Here is a 23148-nt window from a genome sequence, read left to right on the forward strand (position 1 = left end):
AGGTTTCATATGCCTTGGGTTGCTTTCATGTGAGTGTTACGTGCTGGGTTTTTTTTTGTTTTTTTTTAATTATGTGTACACATCCCTCCCCATTCATTCATTTTGATTCTGACGATTTACACAGCTTCCTGTCTTCCAGGTTCCCTCCCCATATGGTCCCACCACATCACACTCTACACACGACCGGCATCCCCCACCCGGCCATAGTAACGCCAACCGTCAAACAGGAATCCTCCCAGAGTGACGTCGGCTCACTCCATAGCTCGTGAGTGTTGTTGATCTTTCGGCCGCTCTTTCCTTCCCCATCTTGTCTAGCCCATTTGTTGATGCGGTGGCCATTGGGTGGTAGCCCGGCCCATGGTTAGCCAATGGGGCGTGTGCCCCTGGGAAGCACCCGACTTGGGTGGCCTCTGGACTCTGAGAGAGCGCAGCGCTCACGGTTGGCACCAATGTGGGTGTGCTTGCGTGCTTGGGCGGCCTGGGGTTCGCAACCACGTCCCCGTCTCTCACCCACCACGGAACGCTGAGAGGCCTGGCCTGAGAGCACGAGAAACCCCCGTCGGGAGTGAATCGGCCACGCCGTGCCTTCCCCTCTGCCTTGGGAAAATTGTGTGTCTGAGACACTTGAGGAAGTAATTACGAAATCTCTCTCTTCCCCCCACACCCTCGCTAGGATGTTTTCGTTCCGTTTTCCAGGGTGGAGAAGACTAAAAGTGGAAGCGTGCTTCTCGTTCAGGACTGCTGGGTTTGGGCGTTGAGCAGACAGGGAGACGGGTTCTCTGCTGTGGAGGAAGTTGGGCCTTGCGATCGTTTATTGGGTTGTGTCTGTCTATTCTGTCTGTATCCAGAAAGCATCAGGACTCCAAAAAGGAAGAAGAAAAGAAGAAGCCCCACATAAAGAAACCTCTTAACGCGTTCATGTTGTATATGAAGGAAATGAGGGCCAAGGTCGTGGCCGAGTGCACGTTGAAAGAAAGTGCCGCCATCAACCAGATCCTGGGGCGAAGGGTAGGTGGTTCCCTCCCCGGGCAGAGGGGGACGAACGGACCGGGGCCTGGTGGGTAGCATGACACAGTGTCCCCGTCCCTTCAGTCACGTTCTGACTCCTTCAGTGGTCTTCATGGAGTCAGGACCGGAAACCCACATTCGAAGGATCTTCTGAACGCCCTCCGCCTTCATCCTCCCCCAGCCCCAGAGAGAGCGCAAACGAGAGAACGAGAGAGATGACCCATCGGGTTTCGTTTCAGCGCTCCCTTTAGTGCCAGGACCCTGCAGATCAGACCCGTTTCTCATCCCCGGCCGCGGTGTAGTTTGTGATGTTTTGCATGCCCCTCCCCGCCTCTGTGTCCCCTCCAGTGGCACGCGCTGTCCAGAGAAGAGCAAGCGAAATACTACGAGCTGGCCCGGAAGGAGCGACAGCTTCACATGCAGCTGTACCCCGGCTGGTCTGCGCGGGATAACTATGTAGGTGTTCGTTTTTCTCGGAACTAGAGTCTGTGGAGACGGGTCGAGTGTTCATCTGCCCAAAGGGAACGCTCCCTGCCAACTTGAATCAGGCCTCAGAGCCCTCCAGTCTGCCCACTCCTGGGACCAGTAGCATCTTGCCCAAGCGCCAGAGCGGGGGGCGGGGGGGGTGGGGTGTTGTCTTGGCTCCCAGTGTGGCTCCATCAGCGTGCCATAGTTCTTAAAGGAGGAGGGAGGAGACCAGGGTTCCGTTGTTCTAGCGTGGGACCCACGGGGCTGACTCAGGGCTGTCCACACCTTCTTGCCCAGGTCTTTGAAGAGACGTAGCCCTAGGATCTTCCTGACTGGGGCTTCTGTGCTTCTCAGCACCCTGGGGGCCTCACAGGGAAGACCAGGAGGTAGGGGTGGAGAGAGAGGGCTTGGTTCCCCACACGTCTTCCAACAGTCCCTTGGCCTTTAAGAGGGAAAAGCAAAAGTTGTCCGATGCCGTGGTGCGGTACAAGTTGAAAACCTAGTTTGTCCTGAGAGGAGCATGATGGGAGGATCCCTGAAAGCAGCCAAGGGTCGTCACCCTCTGGAGGGGTAGATGAAACGCCTCAGGGCCCAGGAAAGGTAGGAAGGGGGGCTGTGCCGAGTGATGTGTCTTCCTGGGCTCAGTGCCTTCTGCAGGATTTGCCCAGTTTCCCCTCTTGGGTTTTGGAAAACACTGTAGGATTGTTTCTACTTATCACCGGGGTTGTCATACCTGTGATTCCTGTTCTCTCAGAAACTGGCTCTCCTCTGGAGACCTCTGTCCCCTCTCCCTGTTATCTCTTGATCCGCAGTTTCCCCAGTAGCGTCCTGGGTGGGCTCTCCTCTCTCAGTGGAGGAGATGTCTCTTATTTCGCCCCAGACGTTAACTCCACGGCATCAGGTTTTACAACGTGGTCTTGAACCGTCCACTCTTTGGGATGGGAAAGACAAGACTTGCCCGAATGCGAGCAGTGGTCCCTCCTCCGATTTCTTGTCAGTGGCGTGGAGCCACGGAGGATTCTTTCACTGGTCAGCGCTCCCGACCTAGCTCTCCCACGGACGATGTCCGTGGTGAAGACGCTCTCCGTATGTGGGTTGAGATCAGTTCAGTCGGTGTGGGTTGTGAAGGTAACTGCGCACACAGCATCTGGGGACTCGGAGTTAAATCGGACGCGTGTACTCTCAAAGCCTACCTGCCATCAGGAAGCCACAGACATCCACGTGACTACGTGGGCCCCGAGTGGCCGCTATTTTCTGCTTGCTTTAGCTGTTTCTCCTACCTTTTGACACGTGCTCGCTGCCTGCTCTTCGAAGGGGGTGTGGAGAACACTGAATGTTGGGCTTGACCCCCACGTCTTCATCACTGCCCCCCACCCACCTCCCTCTGAGCCCCCCTGCCCTTGGCTGGCAGCCCAAGACCGCTCCCCCTGGGAGCCGAATCCGTGCCGATGCCTCTCCCTGGAATGTCGGCCGTGGTCAGGGCCCTCGTCATTCACAGATGGTCCCACACGGGGTCTTAACTGCTTGGGACCCTTTACATTTGTCCTCAGCCTGTGTGCCGTGGGGAAGCCTTTCTTCTGGAGCGGAAAGGAAGAGGAGGAGAAGGTTCGTGCTCACCCACAGGCTTGCTGCTCACCCCCACCTGACCTCGAGGTGGAGATTTACAGCCGCAGCCTCCACATGAGCGGCCGTCTCATTCCAGGACCCCTGTTCTCCTGGTTTCTTCCGGGGCAGAAGCTCTTAAGATTTCACCTCCAGCTTCTACCTGCTACAGACCCAATTCTTTGAGTGATCTAGGGTGTTGGCACAGAGACAGATTCTGTTCTGCTGTCGATATCGCTTCCCCAGCAGAGATGGGGGTCAGGGTAGGGCCTTCACGTACAGCTTTGCAGAACGCGCACTGCACAACCCTGCAGAGTGCCGTGTGCACTCTGGTCTACGTGCATGGTGCCCCCTGGAGTTGGGCAGGGGGCCACCTCCACAGAGATACAAGGCCAACTTTGGGATAGCTCCCAAAGAATGCTGCTGTTGACCTCCCTGGGAGTCAGTTAGACAGGTATTGCCCCGGGCTTTTCTTGAAGTGCTTTCTAGGTTTTAGAAGGTCCATCAGGCACTGCCAGTGACTTCAGCTCAGCTCCGTATTCAGAAGAGGTTTAGTGTAATAAGGGAAGCCTCTGACAGGACTTGAGAGACCGTTTCATTTTTAAAATTTTGTTTATTTATTTTGAGAGAGAGTGTGCGTGCAAGTTGGGGAGGGGCAGAGAGAGAGGGAGAGAGAGAGAATCTCTTTCAGCTGGGAGCTCAGAGCCCGATGTGGGGCTCAAACTCACAAACTGGGATCATGACCTGAGCTGGACACTCAACCGACTGAGCCACCCAGGTGCCCCAGACTTGAGAGAAAGTTTAGAGGTAGATGTAGATTTGGGGCTGAAAGAGCTTTATTTCTTGAATGGGGTACTGTGAGACTCCTGTCAACAATGGCTCCTTACACATGGCTGTGAACACACACACACACACACACACACACACACACACACACACACACACCCTCCTCCCTCCCTCCTGTGCCCCAGGAAACAGTGTGGAACAGAGGTCAGAGTCAAAGGTTTTATGGGTTTGACTGTGGTGGAACTTGTTAACCTGGGGAGTTGTCCTTAACTGACTTGACATAGAAGTTTCTATACGTTACTCTGGTCATTGTAAAGTCCAGAAAGTCCTGGAAAGTTTCCTGAGCCTCTTTCACGTTCCTGCTTGTCCAGTTAAGTGGTAACAGAAAGCTTTATATCACTCCTTAGCAAAAACAGGATTGAGGAAGACAGTCCCACGTGGGTCGTGGGACTGGGCACGTTCTGGGGCACAAGAGAAAACAGCGTGGTCCCGTAGTGCTCTCTAATGTGTAACCTAAACTGACAGCTTTCCATGGGGACTAGAGCCTCCAACCACCTTTCAGAATATATCGTGGGAGATTGGAAACGGGTGAGCGCTGTATTAACGGAGGTGACCGCGAAGCCCTTGGGTGTGTGGGTGCCAGCACCGCCCGGAGTTGCAATGCTTTCCTGTGCCTGCTGTTCACTCCCGGCTCCTAAATACACTGGAACTCGCCCCTCCTGCCTGTTCCTAGATAGCCAGGCGGCACTTTGCTGCTCCCCTGGGAGGGGCCCAGACACGAAGATGGGCCGTCGAGGCTCGTGAGAAGGCCCCGTGAACTCCTCTTTTTTTTTAATTTTTTTTTAATATTTAAGCTGCTCATCAAGGAACATGAAATGTGTCACAGTGTTTCAAACTCCAGGCCAAGACAGACTTCCCGAATGGTACGTGCCCGGAGATCTGAGAGAACAGAGGGGCTTTCTCTGAGAGAGACACTGTGGCCCTGAGCCCGTGGATGAAGCAAAAACCACGGCGTCTGCACCCTGAGGTTCTAGGGCCTCCCGGGTTGCCAGGTTTACCCCTGTGACTCGTCTTTTCTCTTCCGGACTTGCCATCTACACCCCTTGAGCACTTTTGGGCAGAGGCAACATTTAGATACTCTGAAACAGACGGAAGTGTGGGCCCGTCCTTTTACTGGTGACGTTTCAGACGTACCGGGCCTCTGACTCCAACAGATAGATCTGATTCCAGATCTACGGAATTCCTCCCCGTTCCCGTGCCACAGCCACAGCCACAGCCACAGCCACCAGCAGGCAGTAAAGGTCCCAGGCTGGAGACTGTGAATGATCCCATGTAACTGATCCCCTGTAATCAATGAAAACCCTTCCCCAGAGGGCACGGGATTAAATACGAAGGCAGCCCAGCCCCGTAGGTAAGCGCTGTGGAACCCAGGCTGCCTGAAGTTCCCACCCTGGCACCGGCCTCGGCTAGTCGTGTGAGCTCAGGAAATTCACGTAACCCCTCTGTGCCTGAGTTTCCTTACCTATGAAATTGGAAGGGGGGCGCCTGGGCGGTTCAGTCGGTTGAGCGTCCGACTTCAACTCCAGTCATGATCTCACGGTTCATGGGTTTGGGCCTCGCATCGGGCTCTGCACTGTCAGCACAGAGCCTGGAGCCTGCTTCGGATCCCCATTCCTCCTCTCTCTCTCTCTCTCTCTCTCTCTCTCTCTCTCTCTCTTCTCTCTCTCTCTCTCTCTCTCTTCTCTCTCTCTCTTCTCTCTCTCTCTCTCTTCTCTCTCTCTCTCCTCTCTCCCTCTCCTCTCTCTCTCTCTCTCTGCCCCTCCCCTGCTTGCGCTCTCTCTCTCTCTCTCTCTCTCTCTCAAATAAGCGTTTTTCTGCCCTTCTCCTGCTTGCATTCTCTCTCTCAAAAATAAATAAGCATTAAAAAAAGAAGAAGAAAAAGAATTGGGGCACTCGGATGGCTCAGTCAGTTAAGCGACGGACTTCGGCTCGGGTCGTGATCTCACAGTTTATGGGTTCGAGCCCCGTGTCAGGCTCTGTGTTGACAGCTCAGAGCCTGGAGCCTGCTTCAGATTCTGTGTCTCCCTCTCTCTCTGCCCCTCCCCAGCTCATGCTCATGTTCATGCTCATGCTCTGTCTCTCTCGCTCTCTCTGGAAAATAAACATTAAAAAAAAAATTTTTAAGAATTAAAATTGGGATGGTGCTGTAGTACCTGTTGTATAGGATGGCATGAGGGAAAAATGAGTCGATATGCATAGCGCATTTAGAATCATGCCCGGCACATAGTATGTGCTCAGTAAATGTTAGCTGCTATTACTAGTAAAGCCCCAATGAAAGCTTTTTGTTGATTGAGTATGAGGACCTCTTGGCTTTAATAAGGAGGAGATCTGCGTGGGGCAAGGGGGCTTTCTTAGCCCACATGGCCATCTCCACATTCATCTGTCCCTTGGCTGTGCGCTCTTGGGCCACTCCCAACCCTGTCCCTCCACACCTCCCTGAATCTTCCTTAATCCGCTCTTTTCTCCCCTGCTGTGGAATCAGATGCTCTGGGTCAGGTTTGAGGATGCACATAGGTAGGTGGGGAAAGAGGTCTTTCCCTCACCCTCTGCTGACCCCTCCTCTTCCCCTTCCGGGGCGTGTGTGTCCCTCTAGGGGGTCAGAAGCCCTCTGGGCGCTGTGGGTGTGGATGGAGACAGCGCTGTGCTCCCCTCTTTCTGCCTGCCTTCCAGGGGAGCCCAGATGCCCTCTCCCGTCTGTTTCCTGAAATAATTGCTTGCATTTCATCTCTTCATCCAGGGGAAGAAGAAGAAGAGGAAAAGGGACAAGCAGCCAGGAGAGACCAATGGTAAGTTAGAACGAGGAGGAAGGAGGAAGGAGCGGTACTTACGAGGACCACTCTTTAACTTTAGGTTTCTCTCTGGGGGAGGCAGGAGAGACTCAAGGCCAGGAAGATGTGGGGGAACCCATCTTAGCCAGCCTTTTTTGTTTATGCATTTTAATTAATTGCTTCATGACTGCCCTTTTAAAGCTAGTAGCATTCATTGTTGCATGAAAAGCACATTGTAATTCTAGTGGAATGTGTTTTAAAGTAACTGCAGAGCCTGTAACAGGAGGGAGGTAGGCATGCCTGTGCGGGACGTATGCAGTCTGCTTATTTTGTGTGTGTCTGTGTGTAGGGATGAGGAAGGGGCCGCGGGAGGAGGAAGGGGTGTGTGTGAGTGTTTGATATTAACTGGGCTGTTCCTGAATGTTCTGATGCATGCCTTTACAGTGGTAAATTGCACCCGATTTAAATTAAGGAGGTTTGTCATTCTCTAGAAGAAATTAGAAATACTGCATAGGCAATCTCAGAAGGTCCCCTTGGAGAAGGCCAGGCTTTTACAAACAACAACAACAATTTTGAAGGCTTTGTATAATTTGTTCTTTTTTTTCAGAACACAGCGAATGTTTCCTAAATCCTTGCCTTTCACTTCCTCCGATTACAGGTGCTAATGTCATTTTGAGTCATTAAAATAGTCGATAAACTGTTTTTTAATTTTTCTTGCCATTATAGTTTTATTAACATTAAACACGTATGACATTTGAACATCCTTTAAAATGACCATCTACACGGTTTCGTATGTTTCGGTAGATTTTTTTTTTTTTTTTCAGTTGCTTTTGTTGTTTTTTTTTTTTTTTTTTTTTAATTTAATTTAACTTTTGCTTTGTTTATTTATTTATTTTCCCCATAACAGTTGTTTAAGCAGTGATGACAGTGACTTAGTGTTGAACTAACTGTGCAAATTGAATATGCAGTATTTCTTTAAAAGAGACTGGTTAAAACAAAAACAAAAACAAAAACCAACCAAAATGGAAGGAATTCAGTAATAAACCTCCTTAATCTAATGGCATTTTCCGTTGCTCCCACTAAGTTTTCTCACGCAAGCATGCATTCGCAGTATGATTATTTTCTCCTTCGCTTTTTTTTTTATTTTAGTTTTTTTCTTCCTTTTGCTTTTCTGCTCATAATTTGCAAACCCACTAGCATTTTACTGACTGTACCTGCTTAAAAGCTGCTATGAGCTTCTGACTAACCCTGAACAGCTCATTCACACTGCCTGTTCACCATCATTTGTTCTTCTGTTAATAGTAATGAAAATCGGTTTAAAAAAAAAAAAAAAGAAAAGAATAAAAAACCATTTCAAAAGCTGCAATATCCCAGTACCACAACCCTTTTCTTTCTTTATTTCTTTCTGTTTTGTTTCGTTTTGTTCTGTTTTTATTTGTAGTTGTTTTTTTTTTTCTTTTAAACTGTTGTACTCTGAGAAGAGAAAAGCATGTTACAAACTTAATTCCCTCCTTCGCTTTATTTTCTTCTTTAAGAAAAACAAATTGAGAGAGAGCTAGAACCAAAAGAAAAAGAAAAAAAGAGAAAAAAAAGGAAAGCAGAACCAAAAGAGGAAAACTATTATTTAAAATTCAGTTTTTCAGTATCTAACTTCCCTTTATCCGTTCAAAACGAATCGGAGAGACAGTCCTTAAAGAAGGGATACTGCAGCTTTATTTGCAACAGCTAATGTCACCAACTGAATAAGAATGTGATTTTTACCTTTTTTTTTTTTTTTCTAATTAAAGAAAGTTAAAAATCGAAAGTCGATATTTTGTAATTAGTAACCAGGTCATTGATTTATTCCCTTTTTTATTTTTATTTTTTTCTTATTTGTATCTTTCTCTCCCCCCCCTCCCTCTTTCCCCCTCTCTCTCTCCCTCTCTCTCTCCCACGTCCTCCTCCTCTGCTCGCTTCTCTCTTGAACTCATTCAGACCTGAGCGCTCCTAAGAAATGCCGAGCGCGCTTTGGCCTTGATCAACAGAATAACTGGTGCGGCCCTTGCAGGTGTGTATAGATTTCCCAGATTCGCTGTGCTGGTTTGCAGCTGGTCTATTCGGTCCTTTTCTCCCCCCTTCTCTGGCCTGTTGCTTTGTAGCTCTGTGTGTTGGTCTTAGGAGACACGAGGGTGCGGGACACTGCTCTGTGAGGGATGTGCTTTTTCTCCCCGCTGCTGCTAGCCAAAATGCCACTGTAAAACAGCATCATTTGTGCCTCCTCGGGTCAGCGACAGCCAGCCCCAGCGCGCCCCCTCCCAGGGACTGTTGCCTGCCAGCCCCCTTCCTCCTGACAGTCCAGGATGGGGCTCAGTGACATCCATCGTAATCCTGGCCTAGGTAGAAGCCAACAACGTCACCTTTTCCCCTCCTTCTCTCTCTATTTTTATTTATTTCTCCTTGTTGTTTTTTGGTTTCTGGTTGTTGTTTTCTTTTTTTTTTTTTTTCCGTGTGTGTGTTTTATCGTTTCGTTTTATTTTATTTTTTTTTTTTCCTTTTGACTCATAGAAGTCTTTTTCTTTCATGTCCTTGGTGAGGAAAGAATCAAATAGAACCGAGGTGCTAGAGAAGACGAGTCAGCTGTAGCTGAGATGACACATCCAACCGAGCATGACCCACCATTGTGTTGTATTTTTTGTGTTTACCTTATGCTAACAGATGCAAATACTCCAAAGAAGTGTCGGGCACTGTTCGGGCTTGACCGACAGACTTTATGGTGCAAACCATGCAGGTATATTACCACTGTGAGGCCTTTGGGAAAATCAAAGCATTCTGTCCTTCTGATACCTTAGTGTGTCAATGTATTTTGACCTCATTCCCATCTACTTCCCCCCCCCCCCCCCCCCGGCATCAATGACTAATGATCCTCATCCTTCAAAATTTCCTTGCTAATTTTATGCCGTATCCTCTCCCCACTTCCTCTTTCTCTTTTCCCCCCACCTTGCTCTTGCAAATCCCATATCCGGATCCCCGGTAGGACTGAGACCACAACCTTAACAGACCAGGACGGGCACTTACCCTTTTGCTTTGAAAGCCAGCATCCTGGAACCGGCCCGGTCCGTGGCATGCGTGCTGAGCGTAGAGAGCCACCATTTCCAGAGGTTTGAATGAGCTCACACCTGGCAGCAGTAGCATCCCCGTGCACTTGGGAGTCAAGACCCTTGGACAAGGGCTCCGGGGCAGGCGTTTTTTGGTTTTGTTTTGTTTCGTTTTTCTTTTACGTTTCAAAACCACATGTCTCTGTACAGAGGAGTCTGGTTAGCTTGACATTGTTTTACAGTGCTGAAAAGAAGCGTGGCATTGAACGGCGTGCACCAGCTGAAGGGCTGCAAGCGACGAGTCATGCAGTCCCATGCTGCAGCGTTGCTAGCCTGCAGAATTAAAATATATATTGTATATACTGAGAGAGAGAGAGAGAGAGAGAGAGAGAGAGAATATATTGCTTCCAAAATGAATTAGAAGAGTGCAAATTAAACACCGTGTTGCACCTGCAGGTTTCCACCCAAGCTGTAATTTTCAGGGAAGGTGTAGGTACTTCCTTCTTGGTGGAGGGATACCAACTCGTTCCTGTCTCATTTCCTTTCCTTTACTGACCACCTTTGGTTAAATTTGTTGTTTCTTTGTTCTGATACAAGCAGTCTTTGAATTTGGAATATTATGATGGTAGGTATCTCAACTCCCCGAACACGCTTCCCTGTTTGTAGTGCCTCCTTGTCACGTGTCCCTCTCCTCCATGCCTCTGCCATGTGTTCCGTGTTTAGACATTAGATCAGATGTCCATCCCATTAACGTGCATGCCCACAAGTCTCCCGTGTCTCTTCCCCTCCCCCGATGCCTTACGAGGGACCGGCGAAGTGCCCGGAGTCGGCCAAACGTGTAGGGGAGAGAGGGCCCCGAGCATCTTTATTGAGACAGAACTCCACAGACAGCCCTGTGCCCACTGAGTGAGGACTCCAGGCCTTGAGAGAGATTCTGCAGTCACCCGTGCTGTGACATGGCAGTGTTCCCGGAGGTGACAGATACCAGTCCCACGCAGTCCTGGGGTCTTCTGTGGGCAACAGAAAAGAGATTCGTGATGAAGTAGATGAAGAGAGTTAGGTATTTAAATTAGGCCTACCCAGGGAAGACAGGGCCTCTGCTTACCCTATCTAGGCAGCGAATCTGTGGCAGAATTTTATTTGTGCCGAGTAGGAAGATAATTAGCTGCGGAATCCTGTTCTGAGACGCCCTGTCATGGTGAAGGATTAGCTAATCGCGGGGCTCACTCCTGAGAGGGTTTCTCACGATCTGTAGAAACCTATGGCTGAGGCCATCGTGCCCACCTCGCAATATGGTGTGTTGCCTAATTTGGGGGTGGAGGGGGGTGAGTGGTGGTTTATGAAGACGGAGAAGCCCTTTTCGGTTTCAAAAGCACTTGCTTCAAGTTAGAGGTGACATCCCCCCGCCCCCAAAAGTTACCATTACTAGCAGTGGCCCGGACGGACATCCCCTCCTCAGACACAGCCTGCACCTTGTTTAAAGCCAGGGTGTGGTTATCTTCCTCAGAGGCCAGAAGTTTCGTTGACCTTTCTACAGAAAACAGGCAAAACCCAAAATCTTTGTGGCTGCCCCATAAACACGATTTTCAAAAGTACAGCTCTGAGGGGCCGGCTGTCGGTACGCAGGCCGCTGTCCCTCCTCATTCCTCGGGGTTCTTTCCCCCCTAGGCACACCGTTAGAACTTTCCTGCTGGCCACTTTACTTCTGGTGGTGATGTTTTCCCTAAAAGCATTAGCAGATGCGTTTTAGCCGGTTGAAAGGGCGTAATTCCAAAACAGGATAAGGAAGAACCCTTAGCTTCCTTTCCGAGTAATTCCATGAGAAGCTAGAAGTGGAATTTTAAAAGGCCACCCCCTCTACTGGAGACGGAGCCCGCGTGGGGGAGGGCAGGCAGATGGGTTTTGCCCCCTGTTCCCCTCAACTTTTCCTCTTTGCCAGGATCTGGCCCGATGCTCAATCAGTAGGACAAAATGTGCTTTCAAGAAAGAAAAGCAGTTTACAAAATGAGGCGTTTTCTGGCCCGTCAGAAACGTGTGTGTGTTCCAACTGCCTTTTGCTCGGCCACCTGTTAGAAGGAGTGTCTCGCTGTCCTTCGTGGTCTTCATGTCCCATGTTCAAAATGCTTCCACTCATCCCCTCGATGTAAACCTCCGTGTCAGAAGGAGGGCGGGAGGGTGAGGGGAGTGCCAGAAACGCTCCCAGCCAATCAGGGCTCTGCTCGCTACACAGGGTTTCTAATTTTATTTGACATTTGAGGACATTTTAACAAGATTCTGTTTTGAGCCCACCAAGTTGCTTTCCCATCTTTTTACTCTGCCCTAATATAGCATGGAATGCTGCTTGACGTCACTCCCTTGTTTCCTGTTTCTCCTTTTCTCTTCCCCCTCCTCCCTCCCCTTTGTCCTTGTTCTCTCTCACTTTTGCTTATGACCCGCCCCCCATCCCCACCCCGCCGTCCTCCCATTTTTTAAAATGCATGGACATCTTAGTTTTTTAAGCATGTTTTGATCTGCAGGCTAAGGTGGTTTAAAAACTCTGAGAGGCTTAATTATTTATCTCGGTTTCTGGGATGGGAGCAGAACCCACAGTCTGTTTCCGTCTATCCCAGAGGAGAAAAGGAACCTTTCCAAACTGAAGGTGAGGGGGGCTGCCCTCGCACCCCTAGAGTTCCTTCCCACCCAGTGGGGGATCAGGTAGACCCTGAGGCCTCCACCCAGTGGGCCTCGGCCTCCGGCCTCCGGGAGGCAGGGAAGGCCAAGCATGCTCCCTCCCACCCTCCCTTCCTCCCCACCCTCCCGCCATCTCGCTGAGTCCACACCCCACGCACTGAGGGGCATGAGCAGACACCTCTGGGGGCACAGACCCGAGGAGGAACTCATTACACCCCCTTCCTTTCAAAGGCCAGTGACATCTGACAGCGGCTGCCTTCAGCCAGGCAGCGTCTTCCCGCTTTCCTGGGATGGGAAGCCGGCCGGCGCTCACACACTTGTCGTTAGAGTGTTATCAGCCACTGTTTTAACTGTGTTCAAGGGCTCCTTAGGTCAGCACATTCCCTGTATCTGCGTTATTTTTATAGCATGAGTGGGACTGATGCCCGGGATCACGTTTCCTACCAAATATCATCCCATCGGACTGGGATTAATAGTAGGAAAAGCTTTGAGGTCACATGCTCAATTTCTTGAATCGATTTCCCCAACCTTTTGATGATAAGCAAGAGAGGCTCTGACATTCTCATTCCTGTTTCTTATGTAAACGAGAAGAGTAGAGGGGAGATTCTGGTTTTGGTGCAGGGCAAAACTAGGCTTTCCGGCTTAAACGCTAATCCCGATGACCCCCAAACCCCAGACGTTCCATGCTGATTCCCTGGTAGTTCTTCTTCGTCGTCACTTCCTTACGACACGCTGCGCCCTCCGTCCACTGGCCTCGGCATATTGACAAGGGCAGGATGCCCCTCCGTCCCATCCTCACTGTCTCTCCTTCCAGCCTTCTCACTCTGGGTTGGGGGAGGGGAAGACCCCAAATCTTTAAAGAACAAACCAAAAAAAAAAAAAAAAAACCAAACAAACCCAAAAATCAACTTTGAATCATAATTTAATCCACAACCTGCAGGCCATACAACCAGTTATTCTTGTTCCTTTGGATCATTTTCTGTTTTTCTTATTCTTCCCCCTCCCCCACCTTTGTTTATCCTCTTCTACCTGTTTTTGGTGGTTTTGTTTTTGTTTTTATTTTTTTGTTTTTGTTTTTTAATTTATTTTGTTTTATTTTTGTTCCCCCCCCCTCCCCCTCCTCTCACCTGATTCTGACCTCTCTTGATTTGGTGTGGTTCTTAACAGACAAGCCCAAAAGCTCTCTGGGCGCCGGCAGCCTGGCGGTGGTGGCCGTGGTGGTGGCGGTGGTGGTGGCGGTGGTGGCGGCAGTGGTGTAAAAACGTCTAAGCCTCTTGCCTAGCACTGCCTTCAACTCTGTGGGCTCAACAGTCAGAGTTGCATATTGATAGGAGGCGCCTGGGGAAGGAGCTCTCTTTCTCTTTTGCACACACACACACGCACACACGCACACACTCAGAGCACCGGGGGTGGGAACCGAGGGGGAGATGCGATGGGCCAGCCAGGGGACGTCCAAGCCGAAAGAGAAAGCACACACTTGTCAGGGGAATCGCAGCGCGGATGCAGCCGCTCTTCTGGCACACGGGCGCTGCATCATCAATCCAGTCTAGTCTGCTCAGTGGTATCTGGGCCCGGGTGGGGTCGGGTCGGGTCGCGGCGGCGGGGGGGGGCGTTAGTGGGGGGCGAGGGGAGCAGGTAGGTAGCGGGGGGGGGGGGGGGGGGGTGGCGCTCCACCAGTAAAATGCTGTTTGCCGGAGCAGGCTCAGACGGGGGCGGCAGTGAAGCGAGCGTGGCACCCCCCCCCCACCCCCCCGGCCACGGGGCTTGCTGGCTCTTGGGGCACAGGTGACTCGAACTCGGCTCTGAGCAGTAGATAACGCTCTCCCTTGGCATCTTTGCCCCCTATTCACGGAGAACTCTCTCCCCCCTGTTTCTAGGAGAAAAAAAAAGTGCGTTCGCTACATACAAGGTGAAGGCAGCTGCCTCAGTCCACCCTCTTCAGATGGAAGCTTACTAGACTCGCCTCCTCCCTCCCCCAACCTGCTAGGCTCCCCTCCCCAAGACGCCAAGTCACAGACTGAGCAGACCCAGCCTCTCTCGCTGTCCCTGAAGCCCGACCCCCTGGCCCACCTGCCCATGATGCCGCCGCCGCCCGCCCTCCTGCTTGCCGAGGCCGCCCACGGCAAGGCCCCCGCCCTCTGTCCCAACGGGGCCCTGGACCTGCCCCCCGCCGCCCTGCAGCCGCCCGTCCTGTCCGCCTCGTCTCTGGCGCAGCCGTCGACATCTTCCTTACATTCCCACAGCGCCGTGGCCGTGGCCGTGGCCGGGACGCAGCCCCAGCCGCTGTCCCTCGTGACCAAGTCTTTAGAATAGCTTTAGCCTCGTCAGCCCCGGTTGGTTTGCGTAGTGTTGCGTTCCGCTTCTGTCCACCCCCCCCCCCCCCGCCCCCCAGCACCCCCCCAGCACCTCCCTCCCCCACCCCCGAAAGGTTTCGTTTTGTACTCTTTTAATTTTGTGCCACGTGGCTACATTAGTTGATGTTTATGGAGTTCATTGGTCAATATTTGACCCATTCTTATTTCAATTCCTCCTTTTAAATATGTAGATGAGAGAAGAACCTCATGATTCTACCAAAATTTTTATCAACAGCTGTTTAAAGTCTTTGTAGCGTTTAAAAAATATATATATATACATAACTGTTAAGTAGTTCGGATAGCTTAGTTTTAAAAGACTGATTAAAAAACAAAAAGGAAAAAAAAAAAGAAGCAATTTTGAAGCAGCCCTCCAGAAGGAGTTGGTTCTGTATTATTTGTATTAAATACGAGCTTGCGAACCAATCATTTTACATCTGGTTTTTAAACCATAAGGGCACGAGGAATGCAGTGCCGTTACTCTTTTTTTTTTCTCTGTGTGAAACAACTTTAATTGTGATGTTACTTGTTATTGTTTAAATGTACAGAAACAAAGGGTTAAATGTGTTAATATACCTTGTTCCATGGTGTTGTTCTTTTGGGGGGAGGGGGATGCTACTCAACCATTAATGGAATCACAACGCTGTTGGACCAGTAGTATTTATTGCTTTAGAGACTGCTTGTCGAACCTGTATGTCGTCCCTTTTAAAATATGTTTTCCTTTTTCTTGAAACTGTATAAAGTTTTTTTCCCCTTAGCATAAGCATCTTATATATAACAACTCATTTGTACAAGGTTTTTAAGTTTATATATAAAATGTGTATATATATTTTTTTGTTTCTCTTTTTGACTTTTTTTTTTTTTTTTTTTTTTTTTTTTTTTTTTGGCTGTATGAAACCCAGATGCCGCCAAACGGACATTAATAGTTGCATTTAAGGATCAGTAGCATTAACGGAAGTTGCTTTAAAAGCCATTATGTAAAACAAGACTTGAAAATTAGTGAGGGAATTTTAGCGGACGCTGTCTGAGCAGCAGCGGGAACCACCCTGTTTCTCCTTTGAACTCACAGTCGCCAGCCCTGTGCCCTTAGGGCGTGGCCCGACTGTGTGCAAAAGTTTATGTGCCAAAATTCTCAGTGACTTTAGCTTTCTCCCTCTTTTCGATGCTGTAATTTTTGTTCATCATGTTTTGCTGTGATGTTACATAGGTAGATTTGTATGTAGTTTTAATGTCACCTATAACAAGACGTGTTTGGTAGCAGATTGTCCAGAAAGCATTTTAAATGAAGAGGTATCAAACCCTTAGGGGCCAAAATTCTGTATATTAGATTACTCTTAAAGGAAAAACCAGCTGCCGCTTTTATGTACACGTATCCCGTACGAGTAGGTGGCAAACTTTAAAAATAAGAAAAACCCTAGGCATGTTGATGTTGCAAAATGCTGTATAAAGCTGACACCTGTTCACTCAGTGCCATTGTAGTTGACATGAAGCGATTGTAAGACTGTCTCCGATTTTTCTCTGGTTTATTAAAATGCTAACTATAACATTTTTTGTGAATACTTTGAATGTTTCCTAACAGTTGTGATGTTACCGTTCCGTTTTATGCTCTTATTCCAATTTCATTTTTAATGGTTTGGAAGCCATTTTTGTAATGAATAAATGTTCATGCTGTACAATATCTGTAGCATGCCGTTCTGGATTAATAAAAGCAACTTAGTATGTGCAGATGAAGGCTGGTCACTTGTTTCTGTGATTTGGATTTTGCCTCTGGGGAGGCTGAATCTACCTTCACCGGGACTGCTGTCTTCCCAAGCCAGACCGTGACACCGGACCGCATGGTTGGTGTGGGTGGTGGGTTGGGACTCGGGTCTCAAAAAGTGGCCTTGCACTCCTCTGATGGGTCGGGATGGTTTCCTTCCCCCACTCATTCCCAGTGCCTCTGTGCCATACCAGTGTCCCTAGTTGGTTCCTTTCTGAAAGCCAAGCACAGTCCCAGAGTACATGGCGCTCTTCTGGCTCTAAAACGGCCATTCTGGGGACACCTGGGTGGCTCAGTCGGTTGAGCGACTGACTCTTGATTTCGGCTCAAGTCGGGAGTTCGAGCCTCGCATTGGGCTGTGCCTGCTTGGGATTGGGCTGTGCGCTGACAGGAGCCTGCTTGGGATTCTCTCTCTCTCCCTCTCTTTCTGTTCCTCCCCCTCTTGTGCGCTCTTTCTCTTTCTCTCAAAATAAACAAACTTAAAAAAAAAAAGATTTTTAAACAGCCGTCCTGGTATATCTTAGATGTCCTTCTCACGGTATCCCGCAGAAGGGATTTAATTTGGGATAATGACACGTAGTTAGTTCACCAGGAATCGGTTTGAGACACCACATCATCACCACTGATGTGAAAGTGTTCTAACTTCTTTCTGCGAGTTGCATGCGGGGAGAGATGGCAGGGTGTCGGATGGAAACCCCTTGTCTGGCAGCGAGCCTTGTCGAGCAGGAAGGGTTTTCAGAAAACTGGATCAAGACGAGTCACTCAGAGGCTTGTATGGAAGGGTCTTGCGGTCCGTGGGACTCACGTTCTGTGGCTGTGCACTGGCGAAGGTGCAGGTTCATCATCATCACGAACCAGGGGCCACAGTGAAGACCTGGCAGTCATTTCTCCCGCCGGGTAGGATGGATGGACACACAGGTACGCCCCCGCTACTGGAAAGTTCGTGTTAGGCCTCTTCGCTCTCACGAAAGCACTATGTTAGCACCTGTTTTCACTCACTGAAAGAAACCCGAAGAGGACTTTGGCTTTCGCGAGAAAAAGGCAAAAAGTGAAAATAGCGACCAGTATTTGTCTGGCCGTGAGGCGTTGCAGAGGCAGCGAGAGTGGCCCCGGGAACGACAGTCAGCATCTCGGCGTCAAGCTGCCGCCACTCTGAACTGTGTCTGTGAGCACCTGTGCGCCCCTCCGTTTATTCTGTGCGTCCGGAACGAGGATGTGTCCTAAGGTATCAGACGAGGCTCAGGGAGGTCATTGGGGGGTCTGGGAATGCTCGAAATTTTCCCCTATAAATTCGTGGTAATTGCTGCTTCGCTTGACACCTGGCTTCAACTTTTACCCGAGGTTCCCTAAGACTGTGCTACTCCGGACAGCGGGGGAAACCTGTGTATGTTCCACTCATCTAGGACAACTGTACCTTCCGGGGACATGATTTCAATGGGCCTGGAAGCTGTGCGTGTTGCTGCCGTTGCTCCTTGAGGCCACGCGGTGTTGTCATCGAGGGCTTTAAAGCTCCTGCGCTTTGCTCGAGCTGGTTTTTGTTCTGTCGCCTCTCAGTGATTTTGTTTTCGTTTTGCTTTGTATTCCCAGAGCGAAGTGATTCTGGTCGCCCTTCCCCATTTTATTTTGCACACTGGGCCCAGAGTGACCTTTGAAAACATAAATCGGAACAATATCTGTCCTTTGCGGCCGCGTGCCAAGTCTTTATGTGCCTTTTCTCGTTTAATCCTGAACAGTACCACCTGTGCTCGATATTATTTCCCCTGCCCCCCCCGCCCCCCCCACCCCGCGCTTTATTTTCTAAAACCGGGTTTAGAAACTCTGAGTTTGTGTCTTGTCCAAGGCCACGCAGCTAGTAGGGTGGAGGGGCTGGGATTTAAATTCAGATCTGACCGCAAACTGGCGTTCTTCACTTAGGCCTCCTTGTGTCGTAAGGCTGGTCCTCCTCCCAGAGTGATGGGACAGTCCTTTTGAAGGGTGTCCTTGTTTGCCCCCACTTCGTCCACTGCCCCACACACTCACCCACACCCTTTGTCCCCTCTCCTGGAAGGTTCTGCTCTGCTCCTGCAACCCCACTTCCTGCCTGGATAACTCCTCATCTTTCAGGTCTGAGCGTAGACAATAGTGAGCGATGTCTCCCTCCTATGTGCTCTTCTGGCTTCCTGTTTTTCCCTCCCTTTGATCCCCTCGCCCACCGTGGTGTCAGTGGATGTTGTCTAGGCCACTAATAGTGCCACTTAGCACCACTGACATCTTTTGTCGTGGGGGACTGTCCTGTGCATTGTCGGATGTTAGCATTCCTGGCCTCTTCCCCCTAGATGCCAGCAGCACCCCCGGCACTAAGACGTCCAGAAAATGTCTTCAGGCTCTGCCAAATATCCCCTGGGGGGGCAAAACCGTGCCCCGTTGAGAACCATGGCTCTAGAGAGCCCTCCAAGAGGAGGAAACGTGGCTTTTAGGTTCACTGCTCTATACTAAGGTCCTGGTTCGGTGCCCGGCACATAGAGGGTGCTTTGCCACATATTTGTTGAAGGAAGGAAGAAATGTGGTTAGCCAGCTCAACGTGTGTATCTTGAGAACCAGGGAATGGCACCTTAACAGAGTGCTTCCGAATTTTGTGTTCTTCGATCTTCCTAATCCTTCCTAATCCTTTCAGCCATGCGGGAATGAAGCTCAGTGCCCTTGTTACAAAGGCAAAAAAAAAAAAAAAAAAAAAAAAAATTGGGTGGAGCGGGGAGGGGATGATCCCTCTGTCTTGAGCCAGCCTGAGTGAAGATCACTTTTTAAAATTCAAAGTGTAGGGGCACCTGGGTGGCTCAATCAGTTAAGCGTCTGACTCTGGATTCTGGACTCTGGATTTTGGCTCAGGGCATGATCTCACAGTTCGTGAGTTCAAGCCCCGCATCGGGCTCTGCACTAACCGTGCAGAGCCTACTTGAGATTCTCTCTCTTTCTCTCTTTCTCTTCCTCTGCCCCTCCCCTGCTCTCTCTCACGCGCTCTCTCTCTCTCTCAAAATAAACAAAAACATTCAAAGATAGGTCACCCAGCCTCATGTTGACTGCCTCACAGCTTTGAACAGTAAAACCCTGGGGCCCTCCCCACCCTGACAGGGAACTTCCTTTGCCCCAAGCCTGTCTTTCTCCACAGTTTAGGTTCCGGGCTCCCAGAGGCCAGGCCAACTCCCTGACCTTTAACACTCTCTCTCCATCTGTTGGGTTTCTTCTGACCTCGGAAGTTCATTTTTCACCCGAGCATCTTCTGATTTCACCCATCTGTGGGCGTGTTGTTCCTCAGAGACCCCGAGACCACTTCTAGGAGCTCATAGCCCTCTGATCTCTGAGCCACATCACCTCTGCCCTCGGATGAGACCCGACCAAAGAAGTTTGTCTGTCAGGAGAGCATATAGTTTCCTGTGGCTGCTGTAACAAATTAACACAAACTTAGTGGCTTCCAACGACAGCTCTCCCAGCGCTGGAGGCTGGAAGTCCGGAACCCAGCTGTTGGCCGGGCATGTTCCCGTCCGAGATTCTGGAGGCTCTCCCGGCGGCTGCCTACAGTCCTGGGTGTCGCTGGGCTCGTAGCCAAATCACTCAACTCTCCGCCTCCATCTTCACACCGCTACCTCCTGTGTGTCTGTCTGGAAACTTCCTGCGCCTCTCCCCTTGTAAGGATGCACGTGATGGATCTCGGGCCCACCTGGATCATCCTGGCTGAGCCACTTCCTTCTAGATCCTTCACTTAATCACACCTTGTGCCAGATAAAACGATACAGGTTCTAAGGATTTGGACACGGCCTGTATTTGGGGGGGCGGGGCGGGGGGCACCATTCAGCCCACTACGGAGGCATTTGCTGATTCTGGGAGACTACAGAGTCTTAGCACGGAAGCCTCCAGAATGGGCAGTGGTACTGCTAACTGGTGGTGGTTTGGGACAGATCCGTGTAGAAAGTGGTTTTCCGTTCTCGGTAATGGGAGGTTTCGTTGTTTGTTCCGATGATGTGGATGCGTGGAGGGTCAGGTAGGTGCCTTTCATCCGGATCTAGGATGTGAAGAGAGGACAGACCAAGGAGCAGTGGAGAGAACCTGAGCTTGGAGACGCTTAACACCGGACTCCCGCCCTGTGTGTCCTTGGGCGGTTCCTCAAGCTCACAGGTGGCGACAACCGAACTCGTTCTGACAGATTCTTGTGAGGCCGTAATTCAGCACCTGGAGTGGGAAACCATAGTGTTTATGGTTATTATCAAAGTACAAGGCCAGTCAGAGCTATTTTTCCCCCCATTATTTCTCTTCGGGATTCTGTGAGTCCTGCCCTCCAAACCCAGGTTGGAGAGTGGGACACTTTGATGTGGAAGACTCATCGCGGGTTGAGGGCCCCCGGGACGCTGTGACTCACCAACAGTTCGCCATCTCGCCCGAAACTCGATGGCTCCGTAAAAATGGCTTCTTCTCTTTGGGAGGCCACAGCACTAGCTGGAGTGCTTTTTGTGGTATGGAAATGTGTTTTTAATTAAAGCCCTTTGGAAAGAAACGAGGGAATAGCTGAGGAATCTCTTGTGAATGGTGGCTCGAGCAAATGCCAGAAGCCCGGGCTGGGAATCACTGAAAAACAGGGCATAGATTTGACTTTCTCAAGAATTCCCATCTGTGGTTGGCGTCTTCATTTTCCGTTTCAGATGTGGCCCAGCGTTCCCAGGCATGGGGCAGCGGCAGAGGCCCGGTGTGGTCTGATGGGCACCGGCCGATTCCGACTCTGGAGTTTGGGGATTTTTTTTAAGGTGGCATTTTGTGAGTGCCCTTAGTTGAGCTGTAAGCCCGTTGATTCACTGGTTCATTCAACGACTAATCCTCGAGCACCTGTTTGCACCAGATGCTGTTCTGGGCTTGGTTTTTCCCTCTGAGCTGAGTTCTGCACCCTCTTATGGGACAAAGGCCACCAACATCCCCAAGGCCTGGACAAGCTGCTCATCTGGAAAGTGGCTTTATACAAGGATGAGGGCAAGAGGGTGTGCTAGAAACTCCACCTGTGTTTTTCATTTAACCCCCGTGGGATAGAAACCGCTCTTATGTTCATTTGACAAGGGTAGAGAGTGAGGCCTACGGAGGTTAAGTGGTTTCCCGAAGGCCGTGGATCTGGGAAATGGTGAGCCTAGGATTGGAACCCCGGCAGCCTACCCCAGGAGCTAGCATCGCTGAATACGATGCTATACCGCTCCTCACAAAGACACAGACCATCTGAGTCGCTGGAGAGAGACAGAGGGTGGCGTTCATCTCGTTCATGGACCTTGTGAAAGGCTTTCGCTGGGAGGCAACATGTGTTTTCTCTCCCTGTCTTTGCAGGAGTTTTTTGTTTTTTGTTTTTCCTCAGTCTGGTTTCTGTGCATGTAATAACAATAAAGACAGTCGATAATTACATGGATTGAGCTATTTTGGACTCAGTGCCAAAATATGTAGGTTCCTAGAATTGGAAGAAAATTAGAAGTATACGTATTATAATGTCGGATATACGTATTATATCTGTTTCTGGGCTTGTGGGTTGCAACCCCTTGTGATAGGTTAGGAAATCAATTTAGTGGATCGAGGCCACCATTTTAAAGACATAAAATGAAACTGAATTAAAAAAAAAAACCCAGAAGTCAGGGCACCCGGGTGGCTCAGTCCGTTGGGCGACCGACGTTGGCTCAGGTCATGATCTCGCTGTCAGTGAGTTCAAGCCTCGTGTCAGGCTCTGTGCTGACAGCTCAGAGCCCGCAGGCTGCTTCAGTGTCTCCCTCTGTCTCTTCCCCCCCCCCCCCCCCCCCCCGCCGCGTGTGCTCTGTCTCTCACTCTCAAAAATAAACATTAAAAACAAAGCAGAAGCTTTGCCCCTTCTTACATCTCAGCTTAAATGAAATCTATATTAGTCAGATTAGGCTACACTGTGCTGTAATAACAAACCAACCCTAAAATATCAGTAGCTTTATACAGTAAGGGTTTACTTCTCAGCCGTCTCAGAGACGTCTCCCGGTCCCGTGGAAGAGGGAGAAAAAGCAAGATCACCAGGACGTTTTATAGACACGTAAGTGACGAGCATCACTTCTACCTGTATTCTATGGAATAGAATTCAGTTGCGAGGTCAACCTAAGTCCAAAGGAGGCTGGGAAATGTCGAGAAGCACACAGGTGTGAATGCGTGCCCTCCTTCCTGTCCCTTTTTTTCTTTATCAGAGCACCCCTCTCTTGCCCTCCTAACACTTCCTTCCACATGTCACACACACAGCTGCGAAGTTATTTGCTTTTTTATCTGTTTTTTTTTTTTTTTTAATCAGTTATTTATCTGTTTTTCTGCAAATGGTCATTCTTCCTTTCTCTCTGGACCAGGGATCGTCAAATTATAGCCGGCAGGCTAAACCAGGCCTGGGACCTGTTTCTGTAGAGCCGTGAGGGGCAATTTGACATTTGTTCAACAGTTGCAAAAGAAGGAGAATTACTTTAACAGAGATGGCTTGTGGCCTGTAAACCCCCAACTATTTACTATTTGGCTTTCACAGAAAAAGTCTGCCAACTCCTGCCCTAGGAGTTAAGCTTCTGGAAGGTAGGGATGGTGTCTCTTTGCTTCCCCCTCTGTCC

At 49.8% G+C, this 23148-nt stretch overlaps 1 protein-coding gene across 30 annotated transcripts in view; it reads left to right on the forward strand.

The window, feature by feature from the left end:
- TCF7L2 (transcription factor 7 like 2) overlaps positions 1-23148 on the forward strand; it is a 212719-nt gene that overhangs the window by 184867 nt on the left and 4704 nt on the right. For 7 of the 30 annotated variants that reach the window (XM_042908706.1, XM_042908708.1, XM_042908707.1 and 4 more), the window contains 7 exons: positions 125-265; positions 849-1008; positions 1357-1464; positions 6662-6710; positions 7300-7350; positions 8667-8739; positions 14314-14827. In XM_042908706.1, coding sequence (XP_042764640.1) covers positions 125-265; positions 849-1008; positions 1357-1464; positions 6662-6710; positions 7300-7350; positions 8667-8739; positions 14314-14749 — 1018 coding nt within the window. In that variant the 3' untranslated portion in view covers positions 14750-14827. Of the gene's footprint in view, positions 1-124; positions 266-848; positions 1009-1356; positions 1465-6661; positions 6711-7299; positions 7351-8666; positions 8740-9386; positions 9461-14313; positions 14828-23148 lie in introns of those variants that run through there. The other 23 variants (XM_042908709.1, XM_042908714.1, XM_042908718.1 and 20 more) reach the window with 11 other exon arrangements.

The sequence above is a fragment of the Panthera leo genome, chromosome D2 (genome assembly GCF_018350215.1).
Source record: "Panthera leo isolate Ple1 chromosome D2, P.leo_Ple1_pat1.1, whole genome shotgun sequence".
NCBI classification, from domain to species: domain Eukaryota; kingdom Metazoa; phylum Chordata; class Mammalia; order Carnivora; family Felidae; genus Panthera; species Panthera leo.